At 40.8% G+C, this 15,932-nt stretch overlaps 1 protein-coding gene and 1 long non-coding RNA gene across 4 annotated transcripts in view; one reads left to right on the top strand and one right to left on the bottom strand.

Annotated features, from left to right (window-relative positions):
• LOC138181175 (uncharacterized) overlaps positions 1-11,948 on the bottom strand; it is a 164,189-nt gene extending 152,241 nt beyond the window's left edge. For both annotated transcript variants that reach the window (XR_011173460.1, XR_011173461.1), the window contains exons 1-2: positions 9,852-11,948; positions 2,914-5,839 (exon numbers count right to left, since the gene is read on the bottom strand). This is a non-coding gene — a long non-coding RNA (uncharacterized LOC138181175). The remainder of the gene's footprint in view (positions 1-2,913; positions 5,840-9,851) is intronic.
• The window catches only part of bbg (PDZ domain-containing protein big bang), a 59,546-nt gene that overhangs the window by 24,288 nt on the left and 19,326 nt on the right, over positions 1-15,932 (top strand). Inside the window, exon 6 of one of the 2 annotated variants that reach the window (XM_069115797.1) lies at positions 15,578-15,652. The exons of the other annotated variant lie outside the window; for it this stretch is intronic. Within the exon in view, the coding sequence (XP_068971898.1) occupies positions 15,578-15,652 (75 nt within the window). The remainder of the gene's footprint in view (positions 1-15,577; positions 15,653-15,932) is intronic. 2 annotated transcript variants of the gene reach the window in all.

Genomic DNA, 15,932 nt, shown 5'->3' with positions numbered 1-15,932 from the left:
AAAAAGTATCTACAAAAGTATACGAATTCCTTCGTAAGCAATTGTTATATCGTACTAAAGACGATGGTATTAGCGTAGACTAGCTTTCCTTGTAAATTTGAAAAAATTGCGATTCTTTATTTAATCGATTCTTATAAAACATGACTCTCAAGTCCTATCGCTGCTAACTGAACATCCGGCTGCATATCGAGCGGAACGGTGTCATGGCAACTTTCGTTTTCAATGTTTTCTTCTTTGTGATCTTGTTTCATCGATCGTCCGTGACGGATTACGCGTCAAACAGCGTTGATCATAAGTGAATCGCAACTTTTCTCTTAGCGTGTTCTTCCGCGACGTACGCTCCGGTTTCCCACGCGCAGCTTTGCACAGTCAACATTCTTGCGCCAACTAATCAACCGCGCGTGACTATCCTTTGAGATGCCGCCGCCACTTGGAATTTTCCTTTTCAAAGTCAACTTTGACTTTGAACGACTCGCGAAACGCAATTCGTGGAACGACAAGATTTCGCATATTTTCAATTCTAAAACTTCTTCTACGCGATAATTCTCACTGCAGAGATATTCGATTCCGTAGAGATAATACTTTTTCTCTTCAAAAAATGTTCATAATGGAACTCCGTTTATACGAACCTGTAGCGGAAAAGAACAGCTGAAATCAGTGTCTACTCGAATAGATGGATTCAATTCATAGGAGGCGAAACGTACGAAATTCATATAAATAGAGTTCTACTTTATTCGCTAGAGTATTTCGGCAATGGAAGACATCCAAAGCAGCCAATTCATATTCGCGAATCCGTTAACCAACGCGTTTCTGATTATTCTCTGTACAGTCGGCGGTCCCGTTCGACAGGTACAAAACTCTGGATACAATTTAAACGGTCGTACACATTGCGTGACAATGAGCCGGCTTTTACAAGCATGCATCTGTCATTTGCGTCACGTTCGTCATTGTCAGGGATATCGGAGCAACTAGCGCGTCGCGCATGCAAATGTATCCTGGCTAGCGGTAATTCGTACACGTTACGTGTTACCACATAACGTGAAAACTCAATCGTGGTCGGTTTCTCTCGTAACCTTGCGCTCTGGAAACACGCTCGTACGACAAAGAGGAACACGAATAAGCACTTTGCGTTTCCTTTCCAAACACATAAAATAACATCGATGATAAAACAAGGCCAAAGAAGATTTCATGTGTTCGTAAAATAAATATCTTGTAAATTGGATCGTAAAATGTTAGATGAAACGAGTGAGCGTATACGGCTATGGATACAGAGAATGTGAATTCTGCAGAATTGTTCTCCATGTATCAAATACATATGTATCTGAAGACCGAAATACATATATTCGCAGGAATCTATTAACATTTAATATGTTTGCTGAAGATTTGATTGTTCTAACATATTCGTTGAAACGACAGTTCATCGGAGTACGTTGCTGCTGTAACCATAGCCTAACAAGATATAATTACACGTAATAGATGTAAATTTGTGGTACAAGTGAACTCAAGGGAAATCCTATCACTCAAAATACGACAAAAATCAGGAATAACAGGAACATCCTCTCGTCAAATATTTTCTTTCTTTGAAGATATTTTGTTCGTAATAAGAACGTGGATAAGAATGACAAAAAGAACAGTAAAATTGTATTAAATACTAAAATCAAATATTTAAAAATTATTTATATGTCAGTAATATTCATTTAGAATCATATTGATACGAGAAAAGCAAAATTAACGAGTAAAAAAAATACAGGGAATGTCAAATATTTCAATATGTCTATGGGACATTTTAACTAAAAAGGGTAGTATGTATAAGTGCCTTGCAATCAGCCTGAATTTCAGGCGCTACCTCGAGCCCAAATGGCCCGAACTCGAACTCGGAGGAAATTCGAGCCCTCAAAGGCCAGCTAACTTCTTTTTTACCGGCCACTCGACTCCAGTCGCCTTATGGCGAAACACTTGTCAGTGGCGCTCAAATCCACCCGAGGGCGCTTCTTACCCCCACCATTTCGCGTCGTTATCCGCTTCCCAAATCGAGCGGATTCTTTTTAAGTAGTGACCCCGAGATTCGAAGAATCCGCGCGACCGAGGGAAACGACGTGACGCAAGAAACCGAGAAGTCCTCGTGGCCCCGGGGACGATCGATGGAATCGTGAACGCGGACGAGATCTTGTCCGGACAAGGTCGCTCGTTCCCGCTCGCTAATTACACCCGAGATGTTTCGATGAAAGTTACGTGGCGAACTTGCTCCGCAACCAACGGAAACGAGACGCTTTTTATCCGCAGAATTCTTCAATGTTCTTAGAAAGCTTGCAGAATTACGTCGGAGAATATAACGTTGAAGAAGATAATATATATATATATATATATTAATTACATTGAAATATATTTATGTTCATAAACAAAAAATAATTCCAGTTAAGCTATCAGAAATACTTGTATCCACTTATATGGTCGCTAGCACCACTGTCTTTGTTAAGGTACATAATTGTATATATCAAAAGGGGTTCTAAGACCCTTGCCTCATAATATCGTCATAGAGATTACGCTTCAACTAAGATAATTTATATTTGTAAAGAAATTTTGTTTTAACTTCAACTATAGTTTCGATTCTTCAAACTATTTTGCATGAAACATTGTTCCCCCAATAAACAGCTAACGATTGTATAAGTAGCTGCTGTATAGAAAAGAACAATTCGATATGTATATAGAATAATGATCAAGTATTCGCATATTTCGAAACAAGCACATGCTAATCGACATTGGCGAAGACATCGGCAACTTTCCGAAACGCAGTTGCAAGACGATTCTATTCAATCCTAGCGTCATGAAACATTTATGAAGCGCGCACATCGACAACCTGAAATTATAACTCGAGACGCATGCAACATTAAAGTATTACATATACGTACATACCTGTGAAACATTTCACGTCGCAATGCCAACCAGGTAACAAACGCTGTGCATGTATGTAGGTCCTCGAAATTCCTTGTTCCCGTGGTCAAGAATCGCAAACGTTGAATAATACATTATCGATAGCGTCTTTCGTAGAAAAACCTTGTATAATATCATTCTTTCGAAACCTCGACATTCCTGTCAAACTTCGTGAAATCCACCTTGCTCTTTTAGGTTAAACGACCATACTCGCTAAACCATAACAATACACAATACACGTAATGTAACTTATGTCACGTCAGAGTGAAATTTGCAAGAGATAACCAAGACAAAACGTCAACTCGAATGTTGACATCGTGGCGCTGCCTGTCCTCCGGATTTAGTAAGGTTAAACGATCGTACCTTTTGGAAAGAGTGACATTGTAGATAAAACGTAGGATAAGAGAAATCGCGGGAAAATCTATAAACGAGAATCGCTTTGAAACTTTAACCGACCCGTCAACGTCGCGTCAAGGCTGGTTCCTCGAGTTTGGTAAGGTTAAATGGTCATTCCCTTGAAAACCGCGACACGATCGAGATCAGACTCTCGATAAGAGATCTTGCGTTCCATCGCGAAGAGGAAGACGCCATGGGTCACGCGCGATCAACGAACGAACACACAGATACAAGGTCGAAAGGATCGTGTAACTTGAATTACCTTTTTTCGACTGCGCGAACCGCGGCATTGTGCGTGCACGGCGCGGCGGCACTCGTCCAGCCATCGAAATGAGTTATCGACGTTCGATCTTGCACTCGCTCGTGGACAATAACGCACCGTGAAGAAAAGAGTCGCCGCTTTTTTCCATGGTACACGCAGAAGGAACACGTTCTCTAAATCGATTCGGCACACTTCTAACCTGTGCCAGGTATCACGCGTCCAGCTGCACTGGCAATAATTGTTTCGCGCAATCGATATATCGCAACGAATCGATATCCGCGGCGCATCTGCGATGCGTCTCATGCGATCTAACGTCTTATTGGTCACTCGATGCGCTCCAATATCGTTGGTCAAATTTGAATATCTTTGGTGACCATTTCTTTTATGTATGAAGAAATTTCTTATTGATGCTTAGCAGTGACAGTGTCATAACTCAAAAAATTTCATATTTGCTGTTATCGAATAAAAGTCTTGTATTATGTTTTTACTTTTATCGTGTAAAACGGCATACTTATAATTCCAGTAGTTTTGCGTCAAAGGTAGTTATGCCGCTGTCAACGAAGCCTTAGTTTTACAACTGTTAGCTCGTTTTTGTTTTGTGACGCGAAAAGTGGAAGGTTGTACTGCTTTCGCGAATATCGGCATATCTTGTGTTAAGTCAACCTTATAATATCTTTGAAATGACGTACGAAGATTTCTTTGTAAATTTTTAAAAACATTCCTTCTAGAATTTACATTTTTTGAGTGTGTGCCACTGTCAATGCCAAGTAGCGATATAAGAAGATACAAATATAAACTAGATAGTACTAAAAGTTATAAGTAAACTGCAATTTTACATATTACCTATATTCCGTGCATTTTTACATTTTCAAATTTTCTGTAAATCCGTAAAAGTTCGCAGCCCACTTATAACCAAAGTGCCGAAACGACTCCAATTACAAAATCCGCGATATATTTACACCCATCACTGTATTATAAATTTTTTTAGAAGTTTTTCCTATAACCATAAAACCACGCTACACATATAAAACAAAAGATCATACAAAGCAACTAACAGTATAGTTTAAATATAACTGTTTAGTTGTGCCCAAACTTTTTTAGTTATGTTGAAAGCATTGCAAATGCTATTTAAACAATACAAATACGAATATATTAAACATAATTAATTTTGAACAACAGAAAAGGAACGTTACAATTATTTTATACAAGATACGTATTTATTTTCTAGCATGTTTTTGATAAGTAGGAATACAAGTATTTCTGTTTTAGAATAGATTTATACAGTGAATTATAAATGAAATAGATTTACACGGCAAGAAGGGATCCGTTCCGAAATAGAATCGGTTCGAGACCACTTCTCGTAAACTTCCTGGATTCTCGACGGCAGATCTCGGTCGACTCCGTTACCGAGATTCGTCCAAAAATTCTTGCAACTTCCAAGATCGAAAGAGTGATTTATATGCATGCGCACGTTTACGATCCTATCGAGTTAACTCGAAGGTAACCTATCAAGAGTAAAGGTACTCACAGTCTCTCCGTGAGACCAGTAAGGAAGCCTCGTCATTGGTGGAAAGGGATGCCCAGCGATGTCCCAGGCAGAGGCAGAAAGGCGTTCGCCAGTCTCTTCTCGACGCTCCGAGTCAAAACGTTGCGAAGGCCTTCGTCCGGTTTGCCTTGCGAATTTGAACGTCAAACACTTGTCAAAATATTTTTCAACAAATTTCGCGTCCAATGCGTCATCCACGTCCGCCTATTTCCGTGCTTTTCCTTGTTATTGTTTCTTACTTGTTTGTATCCGTTGATTATTGTGTTTTTCAATAATTTATCATTTTCCGTGGATAGTCGAGAAAGATTAACGAATGAACAATCCGTCGGGTTACAAATATCTATACTAGTGAAACTTCATCAGTTTTTCAAGTCTAAGATCTTCTAAACTGTAAACAGATTATACTCTATTCGATGTATATAAGCGGAAAATATTGACACGAATAAACGACTATTGTGAGAAGTTGACACTACGTATGAATCACGGAAACGGAGATCATAGTTAAATCGTGACTACAAACTTCTCTATTTTGTACGTAACAGTCGATTTCCAAAGTGTTTAATTCCTCGACGGGAGTTAGTGCTGTCCTCCGAAAATCGTGAACAAGCCCAAGAGATATTAAAAGCGACTGGATCCAAGAGATCGTGTTACTCTTCAACCAACCACAGCTAGCAAATGTTCCACGGGAACCGCTCGATTCGTGACTGAAAAGGTATTTAAATATTTACTTCCTTGGCTCCTCGATTTCCTCGTATTTATTCAACTGGTACGTTGGAAGTACTTGGCGCGAATTGCGTTAGTAACTCACATCCCGGTGCTAATAACACACGACAAGAGTTCGCCGCAGAGGTTCGTTTCGTTCCGACTGATCGAATAAAGGCTATTATTTGTATGGGAGAAATATTTCTTCAAACATCTTTTGATTGATCGACCAATCAATTGAAAAAATATTTCTTCAAACATCTAAGCCAATAAAATATACGAGACAGGTCTACGCTACTTATATTAATTGCGTGATCGCGAAAAAATTTGACCTCGAAGCTGGCAAAAAGTACGATCGAACAGCTGCTGATGTCGTTAATTTCCAGTAACGAATTAGAACGTAAAAAGCATCTCGAAGTCTGGCGTTTCGCATAATCGGATGAATCATTGACTATCGAATAATTCGAAACTGAGTCACGAACTGATCGCGTCATCGCAGTACCATACTAAATAAAACACCGTTAAGGAGAAAACCGCTTTCAAGTTACCCGGATACGGAGCAATTAGCAGACTCAAAAATTACGATTCTGTATTTGATGACGGGAGAACGCTTTCAGCAGCAGGATGTGGGACATTAGAGAGGCGCGCAGTGTGCAGCATCGCGAGTAAAAAAAGATTCCTCCCCTGGACCGGGTGCTTCCATCCAGATCGACGAAAAAGCTCGCCTTGAAACGAAAAAGGGGACCGCTATATTGCTACAAATACTGTTCCAACTATAAATTGTAAGAATGTAGCATGAGGTAGACAGAATTTTACCTCTTAAACATAAAACAAGGCAGTGTAAACTATATTTAACAATGAAATAGAAGTAGTAGAATGACGATTTGATTCCATAATAATTCTTACTCAGGATGATTCAATTCTTTCCGGCTCTGTTCCTCTGAATTCTAATTATTATTCTAAATTCTTTGGTGATTCACACAGAATTCTTTCGATTCTTATTGCACTGTTAAATCTACTGCATTCTTTGGATCATTCTCGGCTGAGTCGTACCTTTCTATTAATAGAAAATTTCTTAAATTTGAAAAAAATATGAAATAATCGTTATTGATACGCGCTTGATTTCTAGCTTCAACTGTATGCTCGTGATTTTTTTTAAACATTCAAAGTGTTCTTGGCAACAAGATCAACCACTTGCGTCCGAAATCCCAATTGTGTTGATATTATTTTTTCAGCATCATACGAGTGTTGTAAATAATCGAATGAAATAAGTTATAAACAACACTTTATCGTTTTCAACAACATTCTCGCGTAATCAATTTATGTAAACATTATACTTGAACGTTACGTTTGGAAAGTAATAAAACATCAAACGTGAAAATGATATAATGATAACAGCTCAAACGATCGGCTACTATCTTAATTTGTTCGATAACAAATTGATGAAACTTTTGAAATTTGAAATGAAATTTTTTAATTACAGTCCACGGTACGATTCAAAAGCTGAATTCCTCTTTGTGATCACTTTTTCGATTAATCGTGCATAATCGTTCAAACAATTGTTCCAGAAATATTAATGCATTGATTGCGTAGATTATAAAATTAAGAAAGCAATTGTAGATGATAATTTAACAATCGATAATTTGTTCTCATGAAATTGATTTTTTATTGAATAGAAACGTTAAAATTCTATGCGCGAAGGGTTAAGAATCTTTCACACAACACACATTCCTGCTACGTGCAACTAAATTTCCACATGGCACCATGCACATGCATACCAAATCTCCATGTACAATCTCCGAATCGTTTCTCACCTGCTATTAATAGCATAAACATTCATTCACAGTTCTCCACATCATTCGAAGTTATTCACGCTGAGTTATTCTCGAGTCGATCGATCTCTGTGTTTGCATCCTATTCACAAATCGTTCAGCGAGATAAAAGAAAATAATAAGTCGAACGGATGGACGTACGAGTCTTTGGACAGCAAAATCGGCTCAAATTTTTCTTAAGCGGATTTACCAAAGGATGTGGTTACAAAAATTCAATTTGTCTCCCGCACTGACCTCGAAGCTACACTTTCACTTGCCACCCACAGAAAATCGCAACAGCTGTCGCCCGTTTACTCGATCGTCCGCTCGCTCGCTCATACACAGGATATTTTTCGAATTTCAAAGGTAGACCATGCCAAGGGCTTCGGCCGCTGGCAGCTGACACTGCAGATGGGGTACACCTGCCTCAAACTATTTACCGTCTCATTTCGTTGCTGTTTGCCCGAGAAGCCAGGCGCACACTTGATTACAACTTCGTTAAAATCCCTATCTCCGTCACTGATTTTTCTCATTTAACCCTCAATTGTTATCACGGATGAAATATTACTGCATGCTAATTTTATTCCAATATTATCATCTTGCACGAATATCATCGCAATGTTATTTATAACCACTGCAGACAATAACTTCTTTGTACTTCATTCAATATTGCATATAACGAGAAACTATAATATAGCATCCCAACCGATTAAGAAAGCTCGTCTTCGAGCTCGACATTTTCATCGTACTCTGATAAATAATTTACATTCAAAGTACAATGAGTTGTAAAAAATTACCGATCTCTCCTTCTTTTGGAGATATTCTCTCCTTTATCTTATGTTTCCCAAGATCATTCCGATCCAACCGCTTATTTTGTTTCTACGTATCAACAAGAAAACATGGTAATCTCGGTAAAATCCATGATGAGGTATTTTCATCTGCAAGTTAATTCAAACTATGATACAAACGAGTGGCACGATAAAGGAAATATCTAAGAATATCTTTCTAAAGAATACCATAACGTTGTAGAAACGTTATTTCTAATATTAGAAATATTATCCGCTACTGTAAACACGCTACCTATTGATGCATGACTTGAGACTTCTGCACACTACTGTACCTGTACATACGTAAACCGAAAACAAGTTCGGCGGCACTGCTTTTGAGTTGACCAGCAAGTGGCATCATCCTGTAGAATTCGCGACGTGGAACGCACAATTAGTTCATTCATCGAATACATCTCCGACATAGTGCATCTGTATATGGTCTTGTACGAGCATATTAAATTTCCGTACGACACACGGCGATGTGTTGATCGGAGGCGAGGTTGGTCGGTCGGTCGGTCGGTCGGTCGGTCGGTTTATCGGGTAGGCGCCAACTACTCGTTGCTCGCTGTAACTCGCGAGATACACTCTGTTAGCCGCGCGAACGATCATGAGAGCGTTTATTATTTCAGCGGGGTCATAGGGGCTGGGTGTATCGCGTGCACGCGCACACCCGTTCAAACTGCTGCAATTCTCCACGATTACCTCGGGGCGAGAATAGATTCGACCGTGGATTTCGGAAGCGTTAACGATACGCCTGCAACGCGATAATTTCTATAGTGGTTGATGCTACGTGCCATTCCGTCTATTGTAAAGCGAGTCTATCGTCGTTGAATCAATATTGGTTACACGTTTAGGAGCGTACAACAACAAACGAGCTTAATTGATCGATTGTCCGTCTGGGATCGGAAATCATAACCATGATCGAATCACGCGTCACGTGTATCCAAGCTTTGCGTTTGGGCCAAGAGTGTAAATCACATTACGTAGCTATTTTGCACAGAAAAGCAATTCTACAATTCGTTCTGTGAATTATGGACTCGAGCATATTCGAAGTTACGTTATTTCAAATATTATTTTGAATAACATAATATTCGATTTTGCAATTAATTCTAGATCTGTAAATAATTTCTGTGAAAATAGAAAAATCTTTTCAAATGATATGATGTGTTTATCTTTTGAGATAATCAACAAATATAATGACTTGTTCTTTGAAATTATATTTCGAATAATGACATGACGAATGTCGTACTGCTTCTTCTTCTTGCATCATATTTGCTATTATTTCTTTCGTCAAAATTTCCTGACTAATCATAAACTGATGTTAAAATCAAAAGAAATCTAAATAATTAGAATAAATGAGAAAAATAAATATTTACCATTTTTTTCGCCTACGATCTTCGTTTGAGCATAGAATGGCTATCACTGAAACGTTCCGATCCATGAACGTCAGTTCAGTTCGGGTGAAAGTTGCGAAAGAACGTTTCAATTTCTATCGATCATGACGCAAATAATGAATCGAACGTGTCATATCATCGTACGATCGATAGATTAAAGTTCAAAGCATCAAACTTGGAAAAGTTAGTACGACGCAACGTAAAAACGGTTGAAACATAAAAAATTATCTGCTTACGACATATCGCAATTACGATTACTGCTTGCAATCTACTTTCGATGATTGCAACGCGTGGTTGATTTCTATCGTGGAACAATATAACCGATTCTGTGCGGTGGCTCGCGCGTGGCTCTGGCTCGCTTTAAGGATTATCTAATCGTTGATGTGTCTTTCAATCATTCGATTCTGTAATTGGCCAGGTAATAGCCGGTTGCTCTGGCCATTTAATTGAATTCATACTAATTAATGACGAGTTAATAATTACAAGAACGCTCGTGTTGCTTCGTGACCGTGTTACGGGCCGGTGATTTCACCGTACAACGAACTACATCATGAGAATTACGCCGGCTCGTAATACACGCTTTTACCAGAATAGAATACCCAACGCAAACTCCAGCACACGCCTCGCACTCTGCCGTTCACAAACCTATCGTAAACGAGTTTACGATTAAAGAATCCCACGCGACGTCTGCATTAACGCGCGTTTAACTTAGGCTCAACCAGCCGGAAAGTTATGTCGCGAATTTCGACTGGAGTTCTGGGAACAAGGGGAAATAAGCGACGGGGTAACAGGTATCTCCCTGTAAGCCCTCGCACCGCTCTTAACTGCAAACAAGCTTGTGGGAGTGGGCACGTTTGTTATCGAAGCTGTTTGCACTGTACCGATGTTCCAACAGTATCGACCCACGCGGCGAGTAACGTACTTCCGGTCAGCCGCTCCTTCGCCTCATCGAATTTCTTTCCACTGTCTTCCGCTAAGAAATTTCAGATATCAAAAAAGTTTCTGACACACCAAGATCGCAGAAGAAATAGACGATTTTACGATAAAATAGAAGAATCTTAATATCATATAAATCGAAGCAATCTTATCCGAGTATGGTAAGCAGGCAATCGTAGTAATTATTATCGTAATAATAAAGTTAGCAGAATAATAAAATTTAGTCGAGTTACATTCTCGTATATCTCATCCGCCAAATTCTTTTCTCCAGCAGCTTCTCTTCCGCCGTAAGAATACATCCCTTAAGGCTACACGTGAGTCTGCTTAAGAGATCCTCACGAGTCTCGTGATACACCGATTTAAGCTACTTTGATTTCACTGGGCGGCGTACAGTGGGGCGTTGATACTTAGCGGCGCCCGAGTTCCTCTCTCTTGTAACGTGCCGGTCCTCCACGATGCGCTTTTCAGCGGCAGCCAGCAATTTGCCGTAATTATTATGTTTATCTTTCTCATTCACTTAACTCGATGCACGGAGACCGGTCCATCTGGTTGCATTCGATTTTTACCGAAACGATTTCGTCCCGGCGTCGTAGCTGCAACGGGCTGACATCGCCACGCGTCGACCATTACGTTTCAGAGGCGGTACGGACGATCCACTTTGTCAAACACCATTTGCGTGATTCCCTTCCTTCCCGTTTCAGTCAGCCAGGCACGAAATCTTGTTCCGACAATCGGTCGAAGCAAATTATCGAGTTTCGTATAGAAACAAGACGAAGTGCTTTGGCGAACGTGAAATGAACAAAATTGCGAGGTACAGCAGATGTTCGACCAGAATGCTAGCTGTACGAGTGACGTCCAATTTTTACGCGCTGCAGACCACACAGCCACGCGTTCAGCGTTATTACGTCTTTGAAAGGCCGACCCCGATGATCCACTTTGTCAAACTCAATTTGCGCGATTCCCCTGCCACGACACAGAGAGTTCTCGCTACACTCGACAATTTGCGGGGTTCAACGCAGGCAACCGTGTGGTTCGTGACAGCGATGGGGAAATGTGCCCAGAACGTCGTGGCATCTTCGACGAATGGGAAGAAACGACGTTAAAACTGTATCTACCCTCCACGTGGATTTCTACGATGAAAGTCGACGTAAGATTACTCGATACCAAAGATAACACTAAAAGATTTCGATCGACCAATTAAAAATTCTCTAAAATTCCCAATGGTCCTCTTACTGTTGAAGGATTATACTGGGTTTTTATTAAATTTCCCGAGTTCGTGAAAAAGACTATCGTTTGTACGCGCATCTCCGATGCGAATCCGCAAGAGAATTCTCGTCGTCGACATCGCGACGAGGAACGTCGTCCGTTTGTAAATCCGCTCGGCCTCCGCGAAGTTAGCTCGGACGGATTGTTCCGTGGAGCTGAGGTTCGTGGAAAAGTGTAAAGAACGTGAATAGGGAGGAGGATGGCGAACGAAAGAGCACGAGAAAGGGAGGGGAAGGAATGAGAGTCGAGGATGAAGCGGAAGGGCAAGGAAGACAGAGAACGGTAGGAAAGGAGAAGAGGAAAAAGAGAAATAAGCGAAGCGGGAGAAACGGCAAGCGACAGGAGGAGAAGGGCAAAGAAGATTGGCGAGGAAGAGATGGTTAAAGGAGAAGAGGAGGGTTCGAGAGAAGTAAGTAGAAGAGGAAAAAGCAGAGAAAGAAGAAGAAGAAGAAGAAGAAGTTAAGATGGTCCAGCGCGGGCAGCATCAGCATCGCAAGCCGGAGGTGATGACCTGCTCAAGGCCACCCGCTCCCAACTCTTAGACCGGAGAGGAGAACCACTCTTCTTATTTTTCGTTGCTCCCTTTTCTCTCTTTCCACTTCTTCCAACTCTCCCTCCTTCCTTCCGATTCTCTCTCGCTCACTCCCATTCCCCAGCCAACCTGTCCTCTTCCTGTTTACCGCTCCCGGACTGATTTGCTCTCTTTCTCTCTCCCTCTCTTTCTCGTTCCCTTTTTCCTGTTTGCTGGTTCGGTTCCCTCGGTCGGAACCCTTAATGTCAACTTCCCGCCGGGCCTTTCGTCGAGCTCCTCTTCCCGTTCGATCGCCATTGAAAAATGTCGTCTAAAAAATGCTCGTCTTAATCGTCGCCACACGATACACGCCACAGTGTACCGTAAAACGTAACGCTCCTGTATTTTATGATATAACCATGATAATCGAGTCTGGTAACTGTTCTTTCGAAATTTCAAAATGTTTTACATAACGCACGTAATATACGTATTCATAGAACGTGTCTACAAACGTTTGAATACTTCCGCAAGCTATGTACCACGTACAAGAGTATTTGCCGGTACTAGTAACTTGTAACTTGTGACTAGTAAAATTTCGCTAATAATATTAATTCAAGCGTACAAGAGGGCCTTGGAGTGGTAGAGGAATGAAAGAACGTAATATTCTCTTGCGGTCGCACGGCGCGATTGAAATTTTTGCAAATGCGCACGGATTACTTCCTCATCCTCGACTAAACTATCCGTAAAATTGAAACGGACATGGAATTTTAACGCTCGATTAGACCACGCGTTCGTATTCGTCATAACGTCCAAGCTCGGATCGCGGCACCATCGTGAGTTTACGATTCACCGTAAGAACTCTTAAAGTAGACGATATCGCTCGCTTTAAATCTGCCGGCACCGCAAAAATATTCCTCGCCGTCGAAGAACGCGCGTCACCATCCGCTGCACTAGCGAAAATTCTTCGCCATCTATCCGACACCGCTCTCGCTATAATTCGATCAACCGTTTCTCGTTCGAAATCTCAAGGACGGACGAAGGTATCCGGTTGTGCCTTCCGACTCCTTCCTTCCCGCTACTTGGCTTCGTAATTAAAATCCGCTGAAGCGTGCATTTCTTTTTAAAAGAATTTCGTTTTAAACGGTAGAATTTTCTCTATTACAACCGCCGTTATTCGAATATTCTTTTCAAAGAATCCAATGGTTAAAGATATTAATTTGTTAAATATTTTGGTTACTCGTAATCGTTATTGTCAAAATTGTTTTTGGTTAAAAATATGTAATGACAGAAATTATTTTTCTTTACCAGTAATCTAACGTTCCGTTATTCCGATTTTTTCGCCATTCTGATAGTTCAAATACGAATAAGAAAATCGTAGACGTTTGAGAAAGATTCGGAAGCGAAGGATACTGTTCTGTATCGCATTCGGCACGTTCCATTGTAGGGTTCTCGTCGAGAAACCTTGAAACGGACATCCTCGTTAATCGTGACTCGAAATCCATAGAAACTCTGGAGATCATTCGCTGCGATCTTGCAACAGAACCGTAATTTATCGAATCTATTTACGATATCAGCGGAAGATTACAGCGATTAAATTCACCTTCGTGTCGAATTGTTTCGAAACGAGAGCACCCGCCAATCTTTGAGATTAATTAATAGCGATCGAGTTCAAAGGTTTGTTGGCGTCGTGGGAGGGAAGTAGAGAGCCGGTGGACGTGCCGCGTCTCAAGATACGGATCTGCACGGGCAATGTTCATTAAGCGATCAAGGTCGCAGGGAACAAGAGTCGAGTCCCGTCGAGTCCCCGTAGCCCGTATAGTCTTCCGCGTATTCCGTTTATTGCTGAATGAGTGTAATGGTGTCCTGCATACGGAAATACGCTGCTACTCGACTCTACGTTAAACAGTCTCTACACGATGAGATTTATCTCGAGACATGACTCCGTATGAGATCTCGCACGAGACGAAAGATATCACGATACCTATTCATAATCGACAGCTTCGAAACAGCGAAATACCGTTTTAACATTTATGCGAAAAAATTGCAATTATGGATCACACGAGACACGCCTGATAAACGCGCTTTCAATTTCTAGATTTTCTAACTTCCGTGTTATTTCATGTCAGCTGAAGCACTCTAACGTAATTTCGTAGTTGCAAAGAGAACTCGTTAATTTCAAGGATTATTATAAACAGCTGATAAATCTACGAGGTTTCGATATTTTTCACTCACTATCTTTGAAGCGTGCAAGGAAAATATTCAGTGAAAAAACCTCTACGCATATGTTTAGAGTGGTCTCAAATATTACCAACACGAGCATGACAATTGTGTCTCGTTATAGTGCCACTGAAATTTCAAAATGTTTTACATAACACGCACGGTATACGCATAAAAATTTTCTGCGATAATTGTCGTAAATGTTGAAACGACGTTACATAGTTTTAGAGCTGCTGTTTACGATAGTCGATTCATCTCGTGCGAGACCTAGAGGCATGCTTTGAGGTAAATCTCATCCTGTAGGTGCTGCTTCAGGGAAACAGACAGCTTGCTGGGTCTCTCTCTTTCTCTTTCTCTCTCTCTCTCTTTCTCTCTGCTTAGTACACGCACAGCGTAAGCAGCATAAGCTTCAACGCACAGTGGACACACATTGGACTCGTGTCGTACGCCTATTTGGCTCGCCGTGTATCTGATGTTTAATAAACGACAGGTCAACTAGAGTGAACCGTGCAGCTGTGGCCACTAGCAGCTAGCTATTATGTACCTCGATTCATTATCACTGGTCTCTGTTTGTGTACGTTAAGTTTTTCGTTTCGTTACTGTCGCTCGGTAGTTTCTCTTAATTGAAACGTCATCCAACGATACCGAAGTGTTCGCAATCGCAGTTTGAAAAGCCGTGGAAACGCAGTCTGCGGCTCGAGTGTCGCTCGATAACGCGAGCCGCGTTTAAACTCTTTTGCAAATACCGCACTGATTTTCTCGTGTTTCCTGATTTCAGCGCGGAATGACGAGGTAGACAACGCGAATCGAAACGCAAACTCCCTCGAGGCCCCCGTTGAAAATCTCCAAGCAGGTAAGCGAACACACGTTACTCGTTTGCTATTAACTTATTGAACGAGGAACAATTAATTTACCATTCGAACTGCTAATCCTTTAAACGTAATATCAGGTCGTTCGAAACGTTCGTAGCGTAGTGTAAGAAAAAGTAATCCTTTCAGGATCGAATATTATTTAATCTATGAGAAAAATCTTCTTTATCAATGGTATGCTATAAAACGCTACGAAATGACATTTTGCGTTGTCGCAACTTGGTCCTTAATGAGTTAAGGTATTATCTAGTTAACGAGAAAATT

The sequence above is a fragment of the Bombus flavifrons genome, chromosome 6 (genome assembly GCF_040668555.2).
Source record: "Bombus flavifrons isolate JBK064 chromosome 6, iyBomFlav1_principal, whole genome shotgun sequence".
NCBI lineage: Eukaryota > Metazoa > Arthropoda > Insecta > Hymenoptera > Apidae > Bombus > Bombus flavifrons.
Note: the sequence above shows the minus strand (reverse complement) of the source record. Positions and strands in the feature narration are given on the sequence as shown.